Genomic DNA, 25040 nt, shown 5'->3' with positions numbered 1-25040 from the left:
ATGAGGAGCTCAGCTCCGCCTGTGCAGACGGCCGCATGAGGTTTCCCGTGGCTCTGGAGGAGCCAAGCCAGGTGTGAGGAAAAGGGCCTCAGCTCGGTGTGACACCAAACATTGATAACAAAATGTCGAGTTTGAGAGATGGAGGCATTTATTAGACAAGCAGTGTCTCATGAAAAGATGCTGTTGTGTTGAATTATGGGAAATGTTGGATCTGTTTTGTCAGGTTATCGTTCCAGGTTCCCTTGAAATTTCACAAATTCACATTTTCTCTATTACCTCTGAATTTCTGCCCTTTCTATAATGCAGTTTCTCGTTACTTATTGGCCTCCATTTTCACCAGTAGGACAGATATGCAATCAGATAACATCTGAAACGTTATAGTTTAAATAGTTTATGTGGTCATAGTTATAAACTTTTAAAATATCATACTGTCACTAGGGGAAAAAAAATGAAATAAGGATAATGGATGACAGAGCCAGAGTAATTTAAGCCCATACTGTATTTTATACTTATCAGTGTACGTTTACCAAAGCAAAATAGAAATATCACTTAGAAATGTCTATTGAAAGGCACAGCATCAAAATACAATTTGACATGCAGTTTCTTCTTTAAAATTGGAGTAAACATTCAAGAGCTGATCCATCTGGCCTGTCCAATAAAAACAAACAGCCGTCCATCACAGGGTGAATACTTACTGTAGCTTACTGGTCGTCGCTTTCAGAAGCGTCCAGTCAAAATGGCAAAGTGAAATTTCTACTGACGTACAGTACTAAAGATAGAGCATGCACTCTCCTAAACCTCTTGAAAGATGTGTCGTTTGTAACAGTTCCTGTAAAAAGCCCTCTCATCACGAGCTGTGCCTGATGTCCACGATCGGCGCCCAAAGCTAGCTGTCCTTTTTACAACAGAGACTATATGACCACGCCTTTACATCACTGTCAGGACAGATGGGCCCTGTACATAAATATACATATTAAATATACATTCAGAGGAGCATGCAAATTTGGTCCACCTTTACAGCAGTCAGCCAAAACAGAAAGCATCGACCCAAAACTCATCCTGAGAACACTGACCACTTGGAGTTTTCCCCCAAAGGACATGCAAAACTGGGGCTAGTTTTTGGCACATTTAAGTTTGTTTTTTGTCTTTTTCTAGTAACCCCCCTACACCTGACCTTTTTTTACATCTCCACCCCTTCAGAGGTCAAGAAAGCACTCTAAAACATTACTCTGAGCTCACACTGTGCATAGCTTTAAGTCTCTCAATACAGATTTTATACAAAGTATCAGAGAAGCAAAGCACATTAAAATATTCCAGTTAAAAAAAATACAACAATAAAAACCTAATATAAAAGTGGATGTGAGCAGGAACCTCCTGTCACTCCACAGGAGGTGCAGTTCAGCTTGTTATACAGTAGATTTGCCAAAACATAAAGGCCCAAACAGGCTAATAACCCTGAAAACTGTACACTGTTCCAGTTACTGTTGAATGTGCTGTGCAGGTGTTCGATGCTGCCGTCTCCCTTTCTGCTTTGTGTCGTCTGAATTGGGCAAAAGAAGAATGTAATACTTTTTATCTCCGCGTCGGCTTTTTTAAGGCTCATCTTGAGAGTTTGCTGATGACTCGAATGAGGGCGGCGTTCTCATCCTTGAGCCTCTGGTTGTCTGTTCTGAGGTCCCCCAGAACCTACAGAAACATCATGAAACATTGGTGTTTTTAGCTTTTTCCACTCCTTCAAATCGAAACGGTTGAGACAATTCAGCAATGTGAAAACTGTTCCAGAAATCAGTGGGTCAGTGAATGGGTTCAGCTAAACTAGAGCGATGCCAGGTGCGTGATGAAGTTATCGTTTGTCTCAGTTCAAATCAGCAAAATGAACAAATGTTTCCTTCTTCCTATTCATGTGACACCTCACATGATGCCTTACCTGCTACCTGAGTAACACATCCACATTGGATGTATTTTACATCCAATAACAACATTTCTTTCTACTCTGAGGTTTTAACCTGAACGCTGCATTGCTTGCTACTGTCAAATGAATACAATCGAGCTCATGGAGTGCAGTCAGTTGTCAGTGTTGAAGCGAACGTCTGTACCTTTAGCTCATCCTCCAGTTCCACTGCTTTCCTCTGGAGGGCCAACTTCTCCTGTGAACAACAGTTTCAACGTCACAAACTGGTTGCTGTTATTTATAGAACCGTGTGCAGGTCGTCCATTGTTTCTGACACCATGAGTTCATGCTCCGCTGAACTTGTAGAGTCATTGACACCCAGCCGTTCTCTGGTCTTACATTTTATCACGCCTTGCAAAGTGAGTGCAGAGAGCAGATGTATCGTCTACTCACGGACTGAGAAAACAAGCTGGGATGCATTTCAATTTGTTGTGACACGTAAAACTCTGTACAGTTCATGTCATTATTTATGTGTACAGGACAGGAGGGCTGTTCCTGGAAGACAGAGACGGTGAAAAATCAGACTTACAAATCTGTCCAGTTCCAGCAGAGCCGGTCTCTCTGTGCTGCTCTCTTGACTCTGCCACAGAGACAAACACCTCGTTTAGCACTTTCATACAGGTGACTGCAGAGCTACGCAACAATACTGACAAGTGGAATCGAACTAACAAACAGAAACTCTCAACTTTGACACTTAAGAAATGAAGTTTCTGATTGACAAGTTTTTGACTGACGTTAAATAACATAAGAAAATCAAACACAAAACAACTATTGATTTGTCCTGCTGTCCACTTTTACACACTGGACTTGTTAAGGCTGACTCAGACAAACATCGGTGCTCACGTAGCATCCCTCTGTTCATAATGTGACACACACACACACACAAACACACACACACACACTTAAAAGGTCAGATACACAGCAAACCTGCCGAACCTGTCGGAGTCGCTCCAGCTCCACTTTGTTTTGGCTGAGGAGCAGCTCCATCTCCTGCAGCTTGTCCTTCAGAGCCAAGTTCTCCTGCAGTACCTTGAAGTACAGCTAGAGGGACACACACACATACACGCACCATCAGAACCTGAAGATAAAAGCCTGGTTGCTGCTTCAGCGCAGCCTCCGGGGGGTTTCTGCTCATTTCTCTCTGGAGCCAGTCAGATATCATTCCTGTCCTGGTTTGTCTAGATCTCAGCTTTAAGCCACTTTCTACCCTCAGGTTTGTTTTTCAGGAATGTGAGACGAGGGTCAGACACGTACCGTTCTGTAGTCACCAGACAAATCTCCCAGCTGACACTCACTGCAGAGACACATGGGACACGTTTAAAGGCCTGACAGAAAATCCTCCACACCAGCACACGACTATACATTTAAAATCGACAAATCTCTCTTCATGTTCTGGAAATAATGCTACATTTTTTGACTTAGGACAAACCAGCAGGTGCACATCCAAATTCAAAGTACACAGTGAAATGTTTTCAAACGGTCCTCCTCTGCGGCTCTCTCATGAGACCCTCAACCGAACAGCTTCACAAAATGGAACTGGAAGCAAACACAGGAAAGTCAAAACACTCACCTGGAAGTACTGTTACTGTTTGTGTCATCCGAAGGAACATCGTCATCGTCAATCTGAAGGAAAAAAAAAGGTTCACACTGTCACCTCTACAGCTCTACAGTTACAATATCACTTCACTCGCACCTCAAATCTGAAAAAACAATACACACCACAGGGCAGATTGTTTCACAGAAATCTGATGCCTCCCTAAGTGATGTTCACACACACACATCGTGTTTCTGTCACTTTTGGGGACACTACATAGGCTTACATTCATTTCCTGGAGACTTACCCTAATCATGACCATAACCATAACCATAACCACTACTTGCTTAAACCTAATTCCAGTCTTCATCCTGGAATTTAATGATTTACATTACAAGGACCTGCATCTTGTCCCCATGGGGTGGTAGCAGGCAGGCTAGGCTAACACTCATTCTACCCCCATACCCAATTCTGTCTCAAATTCAACACTTTTGACAAATATGTCGCTTTTAAAGCTGATTCGCCCGTTAATCCTGTTATTTCCTTCTTCCAAAACAGTGGTGAAAAACACTAAGAGCAAACACCAGGAGTTGACTTTTCATTACCACAAAATTATCCCTGGTGTGTGCCAAATGAATCAGAGCACCCAAAGCCAAACTGCCTCCTATGTTACAATGTGACTGATTCTGAGTCTCTCCTGTGCTTCTGTGTGTGTGTGTGTGCAGGGTGAAACAGAACCCCAAACCCAACAGCAGAGGATGATCAGGCAGCGCTGATGTCGCTGCAGAGTGAATAAAGGGAAACACTGGTAGTGGCACGTCGAGTTTCCCAGCGCTGCACAGAGGCCCCCCAAAATGTAAATCACTAATTTGCCTATGAATGGATGTTTGGTGCTGTTTTTTGGCCTGATGGGGGGGGGGGGGGGGGTGCAATTATAGAGGGAACACTGTTACCTCACCAGACTGAAAGCTACTTCTCATACTTAAGCTTAAGCTGCTGTAACATTTTGCATTTGTTTCATATAAAGTAGCTTTAAAGTTGTTAAAATAACCTCATCCTACATACTCTGTATCCGTTCGTTGAAGGTGTTTGATATCCAGACTGATCCTCAAACACTCAAACCTGTGGCTCCAGCCTGGCATATCTGTCACTGGCCTGAGTTTGTAATGACGGACCCACTGGCAGGTTGTTGGCGGTTTAAGAGCTAAAGTTCATTTTGTATTAGAACAGTGACACACATCAGTCTTGCAGACACTTTACTAGTAAGGGCAATTGTCACTTCCAGTCAGCAAAATTCTCATCATTTATCAGAACTGTGTGTCTTAAATTTTCAGTTACATCACGACAAAGAGGAAGTGGTTTGGCAGTCCTCCCTCTTACTTTTAGTACTCACACGTTGCAGCATATATGAAAGAATGAGGGAGACAGTTTAATAAAGGCAGCTTGTTGCAGTAAATAAAATCTTTGCTTTGGCCTGTGGAACACAGGTCATCTACCTGATTGGCAGTGAGCTCTGTGTCAGGTTTGTGATGGTCCAAGGCTGTGTCTGTCTTACCTCTCCACCTAGGTGAACGATGCCAGTTGAGCGTCTCTCCTTCCTCCCTCTCCTCCTCTCCTTCACTCCCAGACGCTTCTCTGTCAACTCCTCCGGCTCCTCCTGCCTCACCGGATCTGTATCTGAAACACACAGACACCCGCTGAAAACACTCCTGAAGGACTTTTGCTTTAGTCAAAAATCTAACCAGCCATGTCTCATGCCGCTGTGGAGAACCAAAGGAGAACAAATAATAACAGCTAAGAAACCCACTTGTTTCAGTGAGGATGAGGCAAACAAGTTGAGGCCTGAGAGCAGTGAGTTCGGTTAACATGGAGGAAATGCTGTTTTTGGCCTTGTGAGCTTGGGTTAACACGCTGGTTTATCTAAGCATGGTGTCAATCAGATATATCAGATGGGGAAATGTTCAGTTCCCCATCAAAAAAACAAACAAACAAGGGTGGAGTTTGAGAACTGTGTACTGTGTATGTAAAGTGTACACAACTCAACAATATGAGTATGCAGTAGCCACACTGCCGAATAAACCACACCGAATGCTCCACGTTCTGCAGTAGTAGCCCTTAGAGCCCATGTGAGAAACTTCACTTCCTTTCTAAACTATACTGAAGAGCACTCCACCCAAAATTGACATCATATTTATATTTGGTAGTCGTGTGTTACAGTAAACAGGGGCAAGACTCGATGCACACGGCCTGACTGGTCAGTGCTCTTTGGTGGATACACTATGTAATAGCAATGACAACTGTTTCCAGATTACCTGCCATTTCTTTTCTGCACTGAAGTTTCTTGTTACTTAGTGGCAGATTTATATTCAGAAACCAATCAGCTGACAATATCGGCCATGCTTCATGACCATCAATGTTCTGTTTGCTACCCTGACTTGAAAGACATCCGTCTGCAAAAATGAATATACTTGATAAAACAACAGAAGTGGGATCTATGGAATCTGTGATCAATGTATTTCAGAGCATTTCATCCTCACTCACCTCTTTCAGCAGGCGTGACAGAAACTATGGGGCTGACAGGCTGGATATTGCGAGGCGGTGGATCTGCAGCTTTAGCCACAGTCTTCTCTGCTTCTTTCAAGTCTGTCAGAGTCACACCCTGCCAGCGCACAGCAAAAACAAAACCACTCAGAGGCCTTACGTTGCACTAAGAACTCTGCAGTTTCTTGATATAGATATGCCGTATCTCCATCAAGAATGAAAAGACAGCAACGCAGTACACAGGTGTGCAGCACAATGCAGCACTCAGTCACTGAAGTCCTCATTACTCAGTAAATGATTCACTCTAATCCAAACTGTGTTCAGGCAGGTTAGCTGTCTGTCAGTATCATAACACAGTAATCTGTTTGCTCAAATGTTTAATTGTCCTTAACATTTGCACTTCTTACACACAGTAGTGACACTGTTACACTGCAGGCTGGTGGAGCAGTGCTTCAGTCAATAAAAGGTAATAAAACCTGGTTGGCTTTAGCAGTCACATGTGAGTATCATATCATGTGAGTTCATATATCCTCTGATACCCACAGCAGCAGTGAGCAGCGCAGTGAAAAGTGTGTGACTGATTTACACAGTGACTGAATGATTCCAGATCTCCTTTTTGCTGAACAGACACACAGAAAACCGAATTGAGTACAAATGATTGTGAAGACACATTGAATTTGGACCCCTTTGTAAACCGTATGGATGCCCCCTAAAACCTAGTTCTGAACCCACAAGTCCATTTAGTCATCCCTTTCTATCGTTGAAAATAATAATACGCCAATGTGCTTTTTAAATTTTGAATAATTTTTTTAGTATTAACAAGGAAGGAAAAGGTTGGGGGGAACTATCAGAAATGCTCTTTTACATCTCATCTGGCTGGAGGAGCGTGTCAGTGTTTGATTGACAGCAGCTGGCAGGATGTCTGTGATAGACCGTAGGGAACGACAGTCAAAGAAAACAAATGTGTGTAGTATTGTACGTGTCAGGGGCAAACAGTTGGTGGTACTGAAGAGTGAGGACCACACTAGCATCTAACTGGACCCAAGTGACATCTGCAGGTACGTTTACATGCTGTTTAATGCACTGCAGCTGTGCAGCTAATTAGCTATCTAGCCTGCAAACTGGCATAAATAGTGCACTCTTCCCCGGTGAATGTTTGTTTGCACACTCATTCAACAAGTTAAGACTCAGGACAAGATGTGTGTTTATGTCTGTAACTCATAGAAGAAAGAGACTTTAGCAGGACTTTTGCATGTTGCATGAATAGGATTAAAAATACTGTTCTAACTTTTTTTTTTTGTACAGTATTAAAAAGAACCGCCAAGAGTATCGATAGTACTAGTACCATAAAATCCTGACTATACCCATCCACCATCCCCACAAAGCAGTACCTGTGTGGAGCGACGAGACTGCCGCATCAGCCGAGAGCGAGCTTTCCTCTGAGACTCAGACTCTTCATCTCTGACTGGAGCCTGGAACCTACACACACACACACACAACCCATATATTACACAATTTGTCGCCTCACAGCTAGAAGGTCCCAGGTTCGATTCCCGCTGTGGGCGCTGGGGGCATGTCCTCCACCATACCGCAGAGGAAGGACATTCCAGGATGGATCAAATGCGGAGAAATAATTTCACAAAGCATGGCGTGTGCATGTAGTGTGTGTATGTTTGTGTAGTGATAATAAAAAAAAGTACGTCTCTACGTACATCTCTTCTAAAATATTATATACATTTGAACCATCATTGTGTACTATGCATCTGTATGAAACCAAAGAAGGAAACTGTTTTGAAGAATCACAGAGCTGTTCGGGTACAACATAGAGCAATGCTTTTTGTGTTTAAAAAACACTGTGTTGTTTCTTACTTGCGCCTGTCAGCGTTGGGGGTGTTGGGGCTCTCAGCCGTGGCATCCCTTGTCTGAAGAGTGGGTTGGACTCTGGCAGTGCGGTTTGCCCTGTCCTGCTCCTTCTCCTCATCATCTTTCTCCTCTAGTGTCTGAACCACATAATACACACGGAAAAAAAGGCCAGCACTTAAACTGTAATCAACTGTTGCCAATTAAAATTTAGATTTACTGCCCCAGTGGGGAAACATAATTAATGCCAGCATACAGTTCAAGTTAGTCTTTTTATCTGCCATGCTTTAATCCATACCAAAAGCCTTCACATCTGAAATTTCGACATGTCTTTGTCAGGGGTGTGTCCAAAACCTCTCTTGAAATGCTGGGTATGTAGGCAGTCATGTGGGCTGAAACACCCAGATTACTTGAACTGATTAGTATTCAGACTGAAACACATGTATACATGTTTGTTACTGCCATTGGTTTTGAAATTGCATTATACATACCAGCTTCAGGCTTTTTTCTGATTTCCTGATATTGAGAATGTCGTTCTCCTTCATTCTTTGTTCTTTACATCATGTGTGTATGAAAGCCATTTGGATTTTTGTATATGCCTAACTGAAAGTGCATTTCTCCATCAATACACAGCAGAAAGCAGATAACTTATTTAAAAAAAAATGTTTTCATGACTTGTTTGAGAGCCCAAATTGACATTTTGTCTTTTCCATCCAACTTTTCTGCATTGTACCATCATAATGTATCTAACAACACTTAGCAAGAAAGAAAGCTGTTGCATACATGACACAATGGATCATACTGTGTGATTCGTACCGTGTCAGCGGGGCTGACTGTGGATGCAGTCACACTCTCTGTGTCTGGACTGGAAACGGTGGAGCTTTCTGAGAAAAGAGAACCAGCATCTTTTGGAGTCAGCACAATCACGGAGTATGTAGTACTTTGAGTCAGACTGTTAACACAGCGGCTGGTTTACCAGGGCTGCTCTCCTTCTCCTCACTCAGCTCGAGGCCTCCTGAAACACCCCTCTCTTTAGACTGGTCCTGCACGTTCATCTTGTCTTTACTGCTCATCCTGCACACTGAGCTCCTGGAAGACATGTGGACAGATGTTAGCACTGAGACAGAGGTCTTCAGGGGTAGATCTGACCCCAAGGATCTGAGAACCAACCCAGGACCTGTACGGGTTTGGATTCCCACTTTATACAGCCAATCAGGTCCAGACCGGGTCCTATTCTATAACTATTAGGCTTAATACCTGTCAGGGAAAACTGCCTGACGTGTTCACAGGAAGGAACATTTGAGAATAATGTAATAAATTCAGGATGAGTTGCAGATGTTACAGATGGATACTAACCTCCGCCGTTTGTTTTGTGCATTTGCAGCTGTGGAGCCTTGCTGGTTTTGCCTGTCCAATATGGACTGTTCATTACGCCACTGAGAGAGAGAGAGAGAGAGAGAGAGAGAGAGAGAGAGAGAGAGAGAGAGAGAGAGAGAGAGCTCAGTGTTCTTGTAATTTATGTGAAGTAAATGTATAGAGTAGCAGGTGAATAAAAACACGTTCTCACATTGGCTTGTTTCTGTGATAACTCCTCCAGGAGCTCCTCAACACTTTCATCAGCAACATCAAACGGAGTCTGACCCTGCAAAGTTCATTTCATAGAGATGACACAACATAAGGAAAATGAAACTGAAAACAACATGAAAAACATGATGTAGGATTTACAGTATTACAAAATACTGTAAATCCAAATAAAAGACCAAATTTCATCAAATGTTATGATAAATGTTCTTCCTGTAAATGAAAGAACAGACTGGACATAGTTTGTATTTACAAGTATTATTTTTTTGGGCCTCACCGCATTGCTGCGGGCCTCCATGTTGCACAACTGTTCAGCCAGAATGCGACAGGCCTCCCCCTGACCCCAGTGTGCTGCAGCGTGGAGAGGCGTCCAGCCATCAAAGTCCATAGCTGACACATCCATCCCGCACTGACACAATATCCTGAACAACAGAGCAGCAAGGTGACAGCAGCAGAACTGCATGAGACTGTGCATGATAAACACGGACATCCTGAAAAAACATCAGGAGACTCTTACTTAAGGGCCTCTATGTAGCCTTTGGCAGCAGCCACATGCAGTGGGGTGGCCCCAGTCCTGGGGTGTCGTATATCAGCGGGTGGGCCCTCATTCAGCCAGGTCCGGGCATCTGTCATGATCTGCTCTTCTTCCAGTCGCTTGGCTGCCTCCAAGTCCACACCTGGACACCAAAAGAACATTTCAAATATATGCGTCATTGTTTTCTCTGTGTCTGTACAGCATGAGACACATACATTCAGGGTGCTTCCATTTAGCTAACGATTAGGCATGAACAATGTATTGGGGGCCGATATATTATTGGTCAATAGTTGTTCCAATATTGGAATGTAAGCTGATAATCTCATCAATCTCATCATACGGAGCCTTTGCTGTGGATTAGTGACACTTGTAAACCAGTTCAGATGTGTGTATTTTTGCCTCTCACTTTTTGTGTTGGTCACTATTTGCTTGAGGGCTGAATTTGAATTCAGTTTTATTCTTGTAGACTTTGAAGCTAAAAATAGATATTCTTTTTCAACTTCACATTTTCGCTGATTTGTAAGATTCATTTTCATCTGTTATCATCTTGGTATCAGTCACAACAAACAGACAATTGACGGTTATTGTTATCAGCTGTGAAATGCCATATTGGTACATCTGTACTAACTGCTGTGCTTCCTCTTAGAAGCAGGGTTTGAACTTCTCTTTTAAGGTTGTTTTCAGTCTTTCAACTGCTTTTGAAACTTTATGCACAAACAAGTGCAACTTGGGTGGGCGATAAAACGATAATGATATGTCTCGCGATAGACACGTAATCAATATCAATAAAAAATGCGTTCGATAAAGCATTCGATAATTTTTTTTCTTCATTGAAAGAAACCAGAAGCTGCACAGCAAGGTTGGTTGTATGAACAAAGGCACTCGCTTTCAGGTAACCGAGCAACGTAGGGAGTAATCACTGATCAGTGAGAGAGACACGCTAACACGCCAATCACATAACAGTATCAAGTTAGGTTGCGCTATCTCGTTGTCTCGTGTTTGATTCTTCGCAGGGAGCGAGATGAGAAATAGAAAGTGAGCGCTGCAGCAAGCAAAGAAGTTGTCAATAAAACAGGGAAAGTCAGCTCACCAGTATGGCAGTTGTTTGGATTTTATAAGTCGGACCGTAGTCAGACCAATGTGGTCTGTAACTTATGCAAGACTGTCGTCCCCACCAAGACCAATAATACCACAAACTTATTTAACCACCTTAGCCACGCTCACTCTTTGGAATGCAGCCATATTCACCAACATCTGCAACCGCAGCCCCACCGCACAAGCAGCTGACCACCATGCAGAGGTATCTGCTTCAGTGCCTGATGACAAATCATCTAAAAGGCACGAAGACGTAACGGAGGCAGTGGCATATCATATAGCTAAAGACATGCTTCACTGAGCACTGAGGAGAAGACAGATTATAAACATCTCTTACACGTGCGGTTTTTTTTTTTTTTTTTTTTTTTAAACACACTTGCCATAAAAATATAATTGAATAGTTCATGTATGTTTAGAGTAAGAAGAGTGACTAAAGTTGTTCATATGTCTAGGCTGGTTTTATAGTTCAGTCAGTCTTACTGTACTGTCTATCATGTTTGTTTGTTTGTTTGTTTGTTTGTATGTTACAGATGTCAGGTCTACCTCAGTTTCTGCTATGTTTACAAAACACTGCACATATTTGAAAACATTTTATTCAGCAGAAGGTGAATCAGCTTGTGAACTTTCTGCACTAAACCTGCAGAAAAAAGTTCTCAGGTTTCTCTCTGTTTACATTTTTACACTTTTATTTACATTTATTATTTGAGGTTTTTTCCATGGTTGTGTTGACATTTCCTTTCCTTTCTGCCTTGATAGCTGAGGGGATTATAATCAGAGGAAGGTTAAATTTAAAATAAAAATGTTTAAATTGAATGTATTTTTCTCATGGTCCTTATTTTAAACAGGGCATAAAAATATCAATGATTATTGATATCGACCAATATAAAACACTTATATCATGACACAGGTTTCAGCCATATCTCCCAGCCCTAAGTGCAACTCTATGAATGCCTTTCAGGAAAGGATGACATGATAATGTGCACTATTACCATAATAAACAATTATCATGTGTCCCCCCCATTCTCTCTGAGGGCCATCTTTCACTCCACCTTCAAGTGTGGCTGTTTGGAACAGCTATAGACATTTTGCCTTCTGTCGTGATCCATCAACGTATACCAACTAATTCACTTCAAGCAGTACCCTGCCGAAATCCTCTGACATCCAACCAACTGCAAATCAAGGCCCACCATCATCAATGATGTTCAAAGCATGACTACATGACATGGTTGAAATCATAATCAAGACATTACGAGGAATATTTTCCAATATCAATATATTCATAATCATAATTGGACAAGAGGAGATTACATTAAATGATCAAAAAGATATTCAAAGCAACAGACTGTGGTCACTGTGAATCTGGGAAGGACACCAACGCACTTGTGTCACGCAACGTGGAAGTGAACTATGCGGAGAAAAACACAAACTGTAATGCAGGCTTGGACACTTCTTCATACCTTATCCAGCACTGGTAATACAATACCCATGAGGGTGTTTCTATTCAGCTCAGTAAACATACATAAACGTATAACAAAAACTGCTAATTCAACAGAACATGCTCTGGAAAGAATGATGTGTTGCCACAGATTAAGCTCAAACGAATGATGAAACGTCATTTTAAAAGGGGTGCGTAGTTGTCAAAGAACAGCACTCACCCTGTCTCAGAGTGTAATCCTGGAGAAGGGACTCAGTGGTCTCATCCAGAGCAATGTCCAGAGGAACGTCACCATCACAGTTCACAGCAGAGAGAGACGCACCCTGCTGCAACAGGAAACTAACAAAATATTGAAAGAGTGAGAATCCACTGAACATCAGCAATGAATACATCATATATACATGAACAACCACCTCCAAATACAGCACACCTAATAGTAGGATATTATCTGTGTTTGGGGTGTCAATATATTCAATCTTCATATCAAGACCACCAGGCGGCAATGTGTTGCAAAAACATGAAGAGGTGGGCATGTTTACCACTGTGGTACGTCCCCCTTTCTTTGAACTGCAGTAAGCGTCTGGAAATGGTTGAAGTTTGAAAGATTGAAAGTGGAATTCTTTGCTATTCTTGCTTGAAATACGACTTAGGTCGCTCAACAGTCTGGGGTCTCCATTGCTGTGTTTTGTTCTTCATAATGTGCCTCACGTTTTCAACAGGAGACAGGTCTGAACTGCAGGCAGGCCACTCCCGTGCCCACACTCTTTTACTATAGAGCCAAGCCGGTATTCTGCTGGTAACAATCGGGATGGTGCTTTTGCTCTTAAGCCCAGAGGACACAATGTCCATGATTTCCAAAAACAATTTGAAATGTGGACTCATCAGACCACAGCACATTTTTCCACTTTGCCTCAGTCCATCTGAGATGAGCTCGGGCCCAGAGAAGTCAGCAGCATTTCTGGGTGTTGCTGATATATACAATACAATATATGTCAAAAGGATTGACAAATTAGTTTTATTTACATTTTACAATGTCCCAACATTTCTGGAACTGCGGTTATATTTTGTTTGTTTGACACAATGTGAAGCAATGGAGCTGCATTCATTGTTCTGTTATCTATTTTTCCCAAAGCACTTGGTAATTAAGGTATTTTCCCCTTACATATATGGTATTATTTAATAATTAACTTAAGAAAGCGTGGGTGTGCCGTTCTGTGGGAAGCTCTGCAATTGGTAAATCATTTGAACTGTATACATTTGTGTGCCAGGCAAGCCCACTCATGCTTTAGCTGACTTGTTGTCCTGCCAAACACGACAACAATGTTAGTATTGTTGAATGCAGAAATACTCTGGCACCAGCTCTGCATTCTGGCCTCCCCAAAGTGGCAAAGTGTACTGTATTACACAGCTGTCACGCTGCTGTATTCTGCTAAATGTAGAGACATATTATACACACTCTGCTATGTCAGGGTAGCCGCAGGAGGCAGCGACATGCAGCGGCGTCCATCCCTCACTGTCAACCTGGTTCACGTTTGCACTACGCTCCAAAAGGAAGGACACCATCTCCATACTGCCATCTATGCAGGCCTGTGTAGTACAGAGGAAAAGAAAAAGACAAAATAATGCAAATGTCTCTCATTTATTTCAGCATCAACCAATGTTTCAGTTACAACTAAGAGGGAGAAATGGCCTCGCCTGGTGGAGAGCAGTGATCCCATCTGCATTGGAGCAGTTGATAACTTCTGCCACGTCGTCCTCGTTCCACCTTTTGGACTCTTTGGCCTCTGTCAGCATCACTTGGGCCTCCTCCGTGTCCCCGCTGGCACAGGCTGCCAGGAACTCTGCAGCCCTGTCAAACCTGACCCTTTTCCTAAAGACAGAGCATACAGGAAGCCAGATAGTGTCAGTGGTTAGCTGTTGTAGCTGGTTTGCTAATTCAAAAACATGTCTTGTAGCACCTGTGTGTTTCATCCAAGGAGCAGACAGAAAGAGACACCTTACGGCGCTGTTGCAGTAGCACTGTAGGAAACAGGGCAAGACTGGCGATAATCTATAGTTTGACAAAGGTCGGTTGACAGTTACCTTGAAAGATAAAAACCGGCGCAACAAGGCATTTTTCTGTCAGACATACCCTGTCTGTGCATATCAGGCCCGAGGCCATTTGTTCCTACTCAAGACATAATCTTCACAAACAAGTCACAAATAAAGTTGGATTTTTAAAATGGGCAAGATAATTTCCTAAATCAGCTGGGCAGAGGAGAGCAGATGATACTCCAACAGGAATAAATGAATGAATGTATTTTGTAGGGATTATTGTCAACACCATGGATTTGGTGTTCTCGTTAGTATATAAGGCAGCAGGATGATGTACGTGGGATTGACTCAAATCAAATGTTGCTGTTATTGATGGAGCATGTCACCCAATATAACCTTGTGGCTCATGATGTGTCATTAATAGTTTTTGGACTAGGATGGACGCATATGGGAAGAAATTAGCCAGATCACACCTTGATTCCACGGTTGGGTCAGTTCATTGGTGTTTGTAGTCATTCGGTAATCATCTGGGATTTGATGGTCATTTCTGAAGCCATAGATTTTGTACTGTCACACAAATGTACCTTTCAGTGTCTTTTAGTCTCTGTTGGTGAGGGTTTGCTTGTGAACACCTTTTGCTAATGCAGTTGATGTCATCATGAATGATGACTTTTCATCAGAAATATTTACACTGTTGCAACATTTTTGATAGATGGAGCTGAAACTAAGGCAGTATCTACTGTAATACAAGACAAATACAACAAACTGAACACCAATTAGCAGGAGGAGCATGTCAGCTTAAACAGAGATTGTCACTGCCTGTATTGTTGATACACTGGTTGAAAATAAGCTCTGTAAAATTATGTCAGTTCCCAAAAAAACATGTGTGAACGGCTGAAAAATGAATGAATAAAAACCAACAGCAGTCACAGTGCTGGACAAGCAGACCTTCACCAAGACTGACACTAACTTTGCTTGCTAGTTAGCTAACAAAAAACACTGCAAAACAGGGCCTAAGAAATGGCACTTGACCACTGAGAGTTTCCACAAGAACTGAACATTATGAGCTTCACTAAACAGTAAACGTAATTTAACTGCTGCAGGGCCAAGTTAGTGCAACGTACTATAAGATGTTTCTGTATTTTTGTCCTCCCCCCTCCAAGCCCACGCACTACATTCCTTCTTTAGGATATCTCCTGCTAGCTAGCTGTTAGCTGACTATATCAATTAAAAGCTGTTTTACAGGAGACGTTTCTTTACCGTCGTTTGAGGAGGGGGCTTGTTTCATCTCTGTTCACAGACACTGGTTGGTCCCTCGTCGGGTCGTTGAGCTCGGCCTCCGGCTCCCCTGATCCGTTCTCGGCATCGCCCCGCCACCTCCGCCGGGCCACGGCCGACGCTCTGTCGGTGCCAGAGCCGACCCAGCGCTTCAGCTGTTCCCGCCGTTTGGTCCTCGCCGAGTCCCCCATTATTTATCCGAGGAGGACCGCGTTTTAAAAAATAAAACATTCACTGGCAGAGAAAGACACACCCTCCATGTGTGTACTTTCACTTCCTGGTTCTTGCTCTGGCTCTGGATGTGGAGGAAGCCTCGGCTCGCGCTCGCTGGCGTCGGGAGCGAGCAAAGCCGCTCAGGCTTGTCTGTGTGACGTCACCACCGCTGCTCTGTAGTAGACCTCAGAGGGGAAATACTGAAATAGGTAGGCTTTATGCGTTTACAATAACGACTGCACGTCCTGTTATTGTGCTTCTCCTGAGACTCTGACCAGCGTTGTATTTTAATAATATCCACAATGAAGGCAATAACAGGACTATTGGACCAGTATTAGAACTATTTCTGCAGGTTCTTTTATAAGCAATTTAAAACATAGATAGATAGATAGATAGATAGATAGATAGATAGATAGATAGATAGATAGATAGATAGATAGATAGATAGATAGATAGATAGATAGATAGATAGATAGATCTAAAAGCACACACTGACTTCATTAATGTTTCAGAAATAATTATCTAATTTGTTATAGATCAGTTATAAGCCACCAACAAGAACAACTTGGGTTCCCATGTTGTGAAAGAAAAGCTTAGCTAGCAAGTCCTTCCTAGTTGTAGCAGGAACACTTGGCGTTCAGGCCCTGAGTGGTCTGGACATTAGCCCTCTCAAGTTGGCTTTGTCGATGCACCTGTATTGGTATGGATTATTTGAACTCTTCAGTATGACTGATGTCTGAGATACTTGTTGGCACATTATGACTGGGCTATTGATTGAACCAACTGGCATGACCCCTTGTATAGTTTGATTTTTTTTTTTTTTTTCTCCCCTAGTTTAGCTGGTTTCCAGCTTGTGGTGGGGGCTAGGCACTGTAGCGGTTCCCCTCACAGATTTGTAGTGGTAAGAGCACAGGAACACAATATTGAAGCACAGTTTGCAGTGATTGCTGGTTGCCGTGAGCACACGAGTGGTGGGTGAGTTGCACTATTGGAACACCCCCTTAAGTAGGCTGCCTCCCCACAGCTGGCCTCAGCCCACTTTTCCTTCTCCCCAGTTATTTTAGCTGGAAGTTACTCCCTGCACAGATACTTCCAGCTACTTTTTAATCAATAATCAATAAATTCACTTTTGTTTTCAAACACTGTCTCTGTCTTATTTCAGTTAACAAACCTGTGTGGCCTGTGTAGAACCTGGGTATTGGTTGAGCCCAGGTGGCATTGTTGAGTGGCTGCATTTTGGTGGCCTTCAGGCCCACCTCTCCCCATCCAGCCCTCGCCACATAGTCAAATCATTAATAAAAGGTCATGAGTTCACTTTCTAATAAGCTATCGAGTCTGCAGGTCACAGGTTTCAAAAGTCGAAAGTTACATGTCATCGGCATGTTAAGCCATTACTTAACGGTTCTTATAATAATAGGATACATTAAGCCCGCACTTCTAAATGTTAAGAAGTCTTTGCAGCCTAGATGCTCTATAGCTGTTTTCAAGAAGGTCAGAGGTCAAACAATCCACGGTGGGTCTTCCTGATGAGCTAAAGAGCTATAAAGCCATGTCTTGCTGGAGAAGGATAAACACCAGCTAGAGGGATTTTTCACAATTAGGCAATTCAAATGTCCTCCTTACTAATGGCTTTGATCAAAAAGGCACAAGTTATTTAAGTCCAATGACAATGGCACTTCGAGACTATCTACCCTCTGTAACCTGAGTGAAACAGGATAGACAGGCATTGCAGAGAGATGAAGCCCATCATGCTCCATGCACTTGCTGAAACAGTCCACTGTAAATGCCTTGTGCATAATCTGGAGCTGTCATAGATCAGGAGACAGGGCCAGGATCTTCCTAGTGGCACTGGCAGGTTGTGGCAGCCTGTGGCACTTCACATTGCATTTTTAGATTCTAATGCTATTCTGTGTCTTCTCATTCTGTAATTTATATGGCATAATACTGTCACCTATTTTCACTCCTGCGGCACCTAGTGGCACTCCTGTGAGAGCTAGTGGAACTTCGGTTGTAGCTTTTGGCATTCCTGCAGAATCTAGTGGCATTCTTGTGGCAACTACTGGTACTCCTGCGGCTTTCCCATAGGCAGCTATTGGCACCCTGTGGGCCAGGCACTTGCAGAGGGGGGGCGGAGGGAGTAAACAGGTTTTGCAGCGTATTCGCTTGTGCACAGTGTATTCTTGCAAGATGACTGACAAAGTGAAGTGAGCAATGAGCATCCTCTGTGTCATCCAACTCTGCATACACACCTCTCACAAGTTACACCTCTCACAATATGCATATTCACATAATTTTGGACTATTACAATATAAATACAACAATAATAAAAGAATTTGAATTTTGATTTTCTCAACCTCTCATTTAAACATATCAGTACTTGTTTGTTCATAACATTTACACACAAATTAAATATAATATACATACAAATTACAGAACTTTTAGAACCTTGCTGTCAAAGTCAATAGTCAAACTGAATAAAAGCACAAAAATATTTAAATACATGATTTCTATATCATTTAATTATTTTTTACTTTATTAATTTAACACTAGGAATAATAAAGGGCAGATTATGAATGGATTAAATTCGGCTATACAGTCCAATTTTTGAAAAGGTATGAAATGTCATATCAGCAGCAGCAGCCTCCTCACCAACCCCCTCAACAGCAGCTGTTCAATGTACCCCATCAGGTAAAACAGAGACTAATTTTGCTTTGCACTGGCCTCTAACAGATATATGAGGTGTGGACAATGATATGGTATGTTGTGATTCCATGTTACATTCTTTATGAATATGAGTTGCTACCATTCAACTGGTTATATTGCAAGGTACGTTTCTGTATGGTGTTTCAAATTCGTGCTCCATGTGCCCCCTTTTAACTTTGAGCACCTGCCCCTCCAAAGGTCTCTGCACGGCCCTGCTGTGGGCAGCTAGTGGCAATATTCTGGCAATTATGGCACCCTATAGCAAGTATTAAGATATACTATAAATTGTATCTTTATTTCAAAAAAATGTACATTTCATACCACTGAACTATGTGTTGACTGACTGTTGATACTTGACTGTGCTAAAATGGGACTATTTTAAGTATATTTACTACACTGCAAATATACTTATTATTTTAGATTTGTTCATGCTATTCACCAATTTAAAGTACAAATGAAATACAGACTACAGCATTCACAGTGGTGGCTAAGTGCCACCTGCTCATTATGAGCAGAACCCATTCATACACACAGACCGGTGACACAGCACGGGAAAGTATTGAGATCCTAATCACAACTTGATGATTTGTTGGCAAAGAAGTGGAATATGTTTAGTCCAATAATTTCATAGGGTAGAACTTGAAAACCTTTCTAACTATCAAAAGAGTAACAGTAATCATGTGAATCACTGAAGGAAACTTAGAGTCTTGGAGTCATAATTGTTGCTTTTACTCGCTGTGTGTTGTCTACAGTTGTGGGAATGTTTGAACTGTTGATTCAGGAGTTCAGTTTCCTAAAGTCTGGGTCATATGATTTTGAAATGACACTGCCTTTACATACCTTTTCAGCGTTGGCAATACATATTAAACAAATATGACAGCTGCAGTAAAGCGTAAGAAATTATTCTTCATTCTTGAACGACATCAAAAAGCAAACATCTGCTTCAGCTCATCAGCCATCAGGAGCTCATGTGCGATTTCTTCAGCCATAGAGATCCAAATGTAGTCTACACAATAGAGGAAGGCTACAGGCAGAGGTAACAGGATGTTAATATTTCTGTGACTTCCTGTATATTCTTTGAAGGCTGTTGGAAACTGTCCAACTTGCAGCTTTTCGTCACCTCCCCGCCACTGATGCTGCCTGCTCTCGCACACTTTCCACGCGAGGTGCAGTTCATCTCTGTTAGGAGTGAGACAGCATTTTGCAACATGTCATGTTACCTCGATGACCCCAAAACATTTTGCATACAACTGTGGGTTTGGGACTTATTTTGCGTTTTTACTTTCTTCACACTCACCAAGGCCAGGGATGAGAGGCTGTCAAAAGATCAATTTGCTCATTTTTGTCTAATCAAAGTTTTTTTTGTTGTTTTTTTACATGTTTTATAGAATAATGAAAGGGAGGATTTGTTTTTCATTATTTTAACTGATTGCTTTCAATAACTATGAAAGTCAATGTTAGTAAACAGCATATTTCTGCTCATTTTTATTTTAGTAAAAGGCAAACTCTTAACCTCTGTGGCAGAAATAATTACATAAAAAGAATGAAAACAAAATATGCTTGCTCACCAACCATCCTAGAACAGATTTATAGATGCTGAGCTGTGGTGACAACAAACATGCACAGAAAGTAATTATCAGTAAAACCTTTCTTTATGTTCCTTTGTTTAAATCATAATCTCTGCGGCAGAAATAAGCGCCTGAAAAAAATGAGTTAATAAATTCTAGCTAGCAGGCTCTTAATCATGGTGGGACTGAAGCATAAAGGGTCTGACTAATATGAAGCCTTAAGCTTTGAGGATATTGAGCACATACATGCATGTGCAAAGTTCCTCCTCCCCATATGGAGACAGCAGGGCCAGCCAGAGATGACAATAAGCCATACATAATTTTATTTGAATGTGAAATATGCAACTTTGCACTAAGTACAATGCAAGTTCTCCCACTCCATTTAGCAGCGCTTGTCCTGCTTGGCTATCTACTTTGCAATGCCTGCTATCCTGATTATCCTAAGATAACCGCCATTCATAAAGTCACCACAGATGATAAGACAGCAAGCATCTGTGACAGTATTTTCAATGGTGATGTTCGTTTTGTTCGCTGTAGGTTGAGTTGTTTTTATTGATTTTCATTGTGGTTGGTGTTGCAATAACCTCCCTGTGCATAGTTAGCACATACTGGCCACCACACCCTTAAGTCAGAGAAAGAACAACAGATGCAGGGCCCAAAATTTTGTGATCACTGGTGTAAAGCCAATTTTAGGAAATAGGCAGGTATGGGCATCTATGCATTGTGCCATAGATGAAAATAATTCAGCATAATTTATCACAAATTTGTAGGTTCAAAGGCCTACAGCAGGTTGTGTATAAAACTTAGTTGAATTGAATTGATTGAATTTGCCTTAAATCTTTTTTTCCAAATATGCCCTCTGTCCTGTGAATCAGTCTTGGTGGAAGCAATCAATGTTTAGCCTATAGCACTAACCCTGACACTTTGTAAACATTCCAACATGGACAGAGGGTCAAATTCCACATCACATTCCTCGTGTGGCTTTGTGTGCTCAGCAGTCCAGCTCTTCAGTTAGTGACCAACAGAGAAGGAAAACCACTGAGGAAAGTAAGTAAGTATCTCATTTGTATGTTTTTGTGCTGTTTCAATTTGGACAACCACAAACATGTCCATGTCTGGCAGGGTATGTTGTAGTTGTAATCATTCCATGTATACTACTTGTGTACCTTGTTGTGTCTTATGGTACAGCTGAGATCAGGTGACTGTGAAGTATGTGTGTGTCATGATGCCAAAATGTGGTCCTGGAGACAGGAAGATAGGCTGTATAAAACATGGACATAGTCTCTGTGACGTCACTCAAAGGTTTAAGCATTAATATGTTTGAAACGAGTGCATTAAATAATACATTTAAACCCCTGTACAGCTGACATGAACAGGGAAATTAGTTATAGAGACCAAAAACGTTTTTTGTGCAAGGCTTTAAACATGTTTATTTCTGCTGTAAAGTTGTGCATTTTAATATGAGGATCTATGAGGATTGACTTGCTTTTGCAGCCAACCTCAAGTGGCCATTCGAGGAACTACAGTTACAGGTACGTCCTGGCTTCATTTTCCGGCCACAGAGTGGGAACTACCATAGAAGTGGTTCTGAGTACTTTGGCAGGTGTTTATATACCTTTGGACAGACTTGCGATAGCTTCACAACCATGCAAGATGCAGTCATGAAAGTGCTGTACAAATGGTGCATGGGGGGTGTTAGGAAGCAGGAACCACTTGACGTCTTTGGGGCCTCATTCATGCAACAGTATTACCTTCAATTTTTGTGCGAGGAATTAGCGTGAGGTCATTAGTCTTAGGAAACTTTACAGGTGTGTGGTCGAGATCAAAATGAAGGCAGAGTTTGAAGATGGCTGTGGTCTGACCCATGAGCACTGAGTACTCCTGTAATGATGCAGTAATGACTCCTGAGTACTCATGGGTCTGAATGTTAACGACGGGCATTGTGGCTTGTGTGATCTCATCGCAAGACGGTCTCTAATTTAGGTTTTTCTTTTAATTCATCATAGTCTGACATAAAAGAGGAATTTGGTGGGTGGGGTGCTGAGAAATTGATGTGTTGAATGCAGTCTCTAGATAGAGATAGTTCTTTAATTCTCTCTTTGTGTCCTCTCGTCTTTTTAATCATGCTCATGAGACTGTTACAGTCTAATATCTGCCTTGATGCTTATTAAAACTCCTCCACTGTGCAAACAGAGTGGAGTAATTCAAATCTATCAGCAAATGTTAAAAATGTTCTGAATCACATGGTTATTATGAGACCAGAAAGCACTCAAAAACAACAAATTAATCAATCAAGTGTCCTGCATTCACATGTTTCAGAATGTCTGCGGCCTCAAATACAGCAGCACACTCAATCCCACCTCACACTCTGACCCGGCTGGCACGAGAGTGGCTGGAAGAGGACACACCAAACTTTGACCCAGCAGGAGTGTGTGTCGGGTCACAGGAGGTCGAGGCCAGGTTGCTGTGTAAAACACCAAACAGCGTCCTGGCAGGAAGCCCCTTCTTCACAGCGGTGTTCACTGAGGTCGGCTGCACCGTGGACTGGATTTATCAGGAGGGAGCTGAGATCGGTAAGCGTCGCACACCTCCATTTGCTCCATAGCACCAAGATATTAACGTTTGTCTATGATGTAGTATAAAGAGCAGAAAAAGCCACATATGAAGGAGGTTGAAGCAGTGGGGAAACGGCCAGCCTGGTTCTGTCCAAAGGTATAAAATCCACCTACCAGCAGCACCAAAGCTAGCTACCTAAAACTCACAGCTGATAATGTTGAAACCCAAACTTAAAAACAAGTTAGTTTTATGGGGGGTCATGTGCCACACTATTTCCTGTTACTACGCTTGACCAAGAAGCAGTCCAGAAGTTAGTAAAGACATTTGAATTTAACATATTTTGCCTGTTTTCTAACATGTGCCATGTAATGCCAGGGCTGTAATGAAATGTTTTATATGTTCTTGGTTCATCACCCAATTAATACTGATTTATCCTTTTCAAAAGAAATTGGCAATTTTGCAAGGTTCCAATTGATGTTGACCTCCCAGTGTTGTGATCTCACCTCCACAGGTCCAGATGCCATCACGCTGACTGCTGTGGTGAGGGGCCCAGCAAGGTGCCTCCTCCTCGGCGAAAGGCCGGCTCTCAACTGTCTGGCCCGTGCCTCGGGGATTGCCACCCGCTGTTCTCGGCTTCAGGCGGTGGCAAAAGCGAGAGGCTGGCATGGAGAAGTGGCTGGCACACGCAAGACCACCCCGGGCTTCCGTCTGGTGGAGAAGTATGCCATGCTGGTCGGCGGCGTGTCCATGCACAGGCAGGACCTGAGTGGAATGGTGATGCTGAAGGACAATCATGTCTGGGCATCAGGAAGTATCACACAGGTGGGAAGCTGCTAGAAGGTCCTCAGAAGTGATTAAATTCAATAATTAGACATTCAGATCCGTATAAAATTCAAGTCGTAGTTGCCTGTCCTTGCTTTCAGTGAGAATATGTGTCAATATAACAGCTTTCTTCTGTACATTGTGTTTATGCATATTCACATGATCTTGTGGGTTATATGTTGCAGAGTGGTTAATTGATTTCTACAGAGGGTGGGTTCAGGTGTGCTCACAACAGTTTCAGCAAACAAACAAACAAACAAACAAAAACCCAACCCTGCTTGCTCTCTAGGCAGTGAAATCTGCCCGGTCGGTGTGTGGCTTCAGCAGTAAGATTGAGGTGGAGTGCCGCTCTGCAGAGGAGGGCAGAGAGGCGGCTGGAGCAGGAGCAGACATTGTTATGCTGGACAACTTTCAACCTCAGGTAGAGAAAACTAAAAGAACGCAAGCCTCACTCATTTCTCATTGTCACCGCCTGGTCTCACCTTGCTCACTCTGCCACTCATCCCTCACTTATAGGGGCTCCATGTCGCAGCTCGAACTCTGAAGGAGGAGTTCCCAACTACACTGATAGAAGCCAGTGGAGGAGTGACTCCAGAGAATATGGACATGTATTTCTCCCCACATGTGGACATCATTTCCCTGGGCTGCATAACACAAGGCTGTCCAGTTGTGGACTTTTCTCTCAAGGTTCAAAAGCCTGTTGTTTAGTCAAGCCTCTAAGAAAAATAGGCTGTACAGACCCATGACAGTGGCCAGCTGGTGTTAAGGATCGAGAAGTAATTCACACATCCTCTTTGCTCCCTTTCAAATGAGAAAAAAATCAAAGGAGAATAGAAACTGACTGTACTTGCTTTTCTTTCACAGTTATGTGGGCCAAATGGCAATTCCATGTGGTTCTTGAAAAACAAACTAAATTGCATCATTAGCACTGAATAGCAGACCCAAGTCACTATCACAGACAAGCAGAATACAAGGAACACTGAGCTAGTATTTGTAGGCCACTTATGATGTGGCCCTGTATGTGTGAGGGTCAATTCAATCAACATTTGGATGCAGTGAAAGCTGAACTTTGTTTGCAAACATATTAGCAAAAAACTGCCTATTTACACATCCACCAAACACACATCCACATTAACATTCATGTGGAGTCGTGTTTCTGGCCATCTGATGAATTTTTGGCTTCCTAAAAACCACAGAAATATGTGGCTCTTTCATGGTTTCACTTCACTCAGTGTGGCAGAACAGTCCAGTACGACAGCCCGTCATAACTTCTGTCTTTATGAAGCTCATAATGTTCAGTTTTGTTGTTATTCTGAGATGTTTTAATTGAATAT

At 42.4% G+C, this 25040-nt stretch overlaps 3 protein-coding genes across 3 annotated transcripts in view; 1 reads left to right on the top strand and 2 right to left on the bottom strand.

The window, feature by feature from the left end:
- rnf38 (ring finger protein 38) overlaps positions 1-25040 on the bottom strand; it is a 119828-nt gene that overhangs the window by 24553 nt on the left and 70235 nt on the right. The gene's annotated exons all lie outside the window — the stretch shown is intronic.
- ppp1r12c (protein phosphatase 1, regulatory subunit 12C) lies at positions 476-16182 on the bottom strand. The gene is made up of 20 exons (XM_070973834.1): positions 15827-16182; positions 14228-14402; positions 13989-14119; positions 12753-12871; positions 9985-10144; positions 9745-9889; positions 9454-9528; positions 9243-9322; positions 8863-8975; positions 8703-8770; positions 7896-8026; positions 7418-7505; positions 6027-6144; positions 5041-5162; positions 3522-3574; positions 3206-3245; positions 2888-2992; positions 2481-2531; positions 2097-2147; positions 476-1686 (listed from the first exon to the last, which is right to left on the bottom strand). Exons 1-20 carry the CDS (start codon positions 16033-16035, stop codon positions 1600-1602), a joined length of 2121 nt encoding a protein of 706 aa, XP_070829935.1. The 5' UTR covers positions 16036-16182; the 3' UTR covers positions 476-1599.
- Positions 22649-24414, top strand: LOC139337340 (nicotinate-nucleotide pyrophosphorylase [carboxylating]-like). The gene is made up of 4 exons (XM_070971887.1): positions 22649-22901; positions 23396-23706; positions 23996-24127; positions 24223-24414. The coding sequence occupies exons 1-4, from the start codon at positions 22649-22651 to the stop codon at positions 24412-24414; spliced, it is 888 nt and encodes a 295-aa protein (XP_070827988.1).

Source organism: Chaetodon trifascialis, chromosome 2, assembly GCF_039877785.1.
Source record: "Chaetodon trifascialis isolate fChaTrf1 chromosome 2, fChaTrf1.hap1, whole genome shotgun sequence".
Classification (NCBI taxonomy): Eukaryota; Metazoa; Chordata; class Actinopteri; order Chaetodontiformes; family Chaetodontidae; genus Chaetodon; species Chaetodon trifascialis.
This window is presented reverse-complemented; position numbering and strand designations above follow the sequence as displayed.

Excerpts from the sequence above, each read along its gene's own strand:
- ppp1r12c (XM_070973834.1), bottom strand. The coding sequence starts at position 16,035 with ATGGGGGACTCGGCGAGGACCAAACGGCGGGAACAGCTGAAGCGCTGG. Across the intron at positions 14,403-15,826 it reads AGCCCCCTCCTCAAACGACG|GAAAAGGGTCAGGTTTGACA; the intron begins GTAAAGAAACGT and ends CTCTGTCTTTAG. Across the intron at positions 1,687-2,096 it reads AACTGGAGGATGAGCTAAAG|GTTCTGGGGGACCTCAGAAC; the intron begins GTACAGACGTTC and ends ATGTTTCTGTAG.
- LOC139337340 (XM_070971887.1), top strand. The coding sequence starts at position 22,649 with ATGTCTGCGGCCTCAAATACAGCAGCACACTCAATCCCACCTCACACT. Across the intron at positions 22,902-23,395 it reads TCAGGAGGGAGCTGAGATCG|GTCCAGATGCCATCACGCTG; the intron begins GTAAGCGTCGCA and ends TCACCTCCACAG. Across the intron at positions 24,128-24,222 it reads TGGACAACTTTCAACCTCAG|GGGCTCCATGTCGCAGCTCG; the intron begins GTAGAGAAAACT and ends CCTCACTTATAG.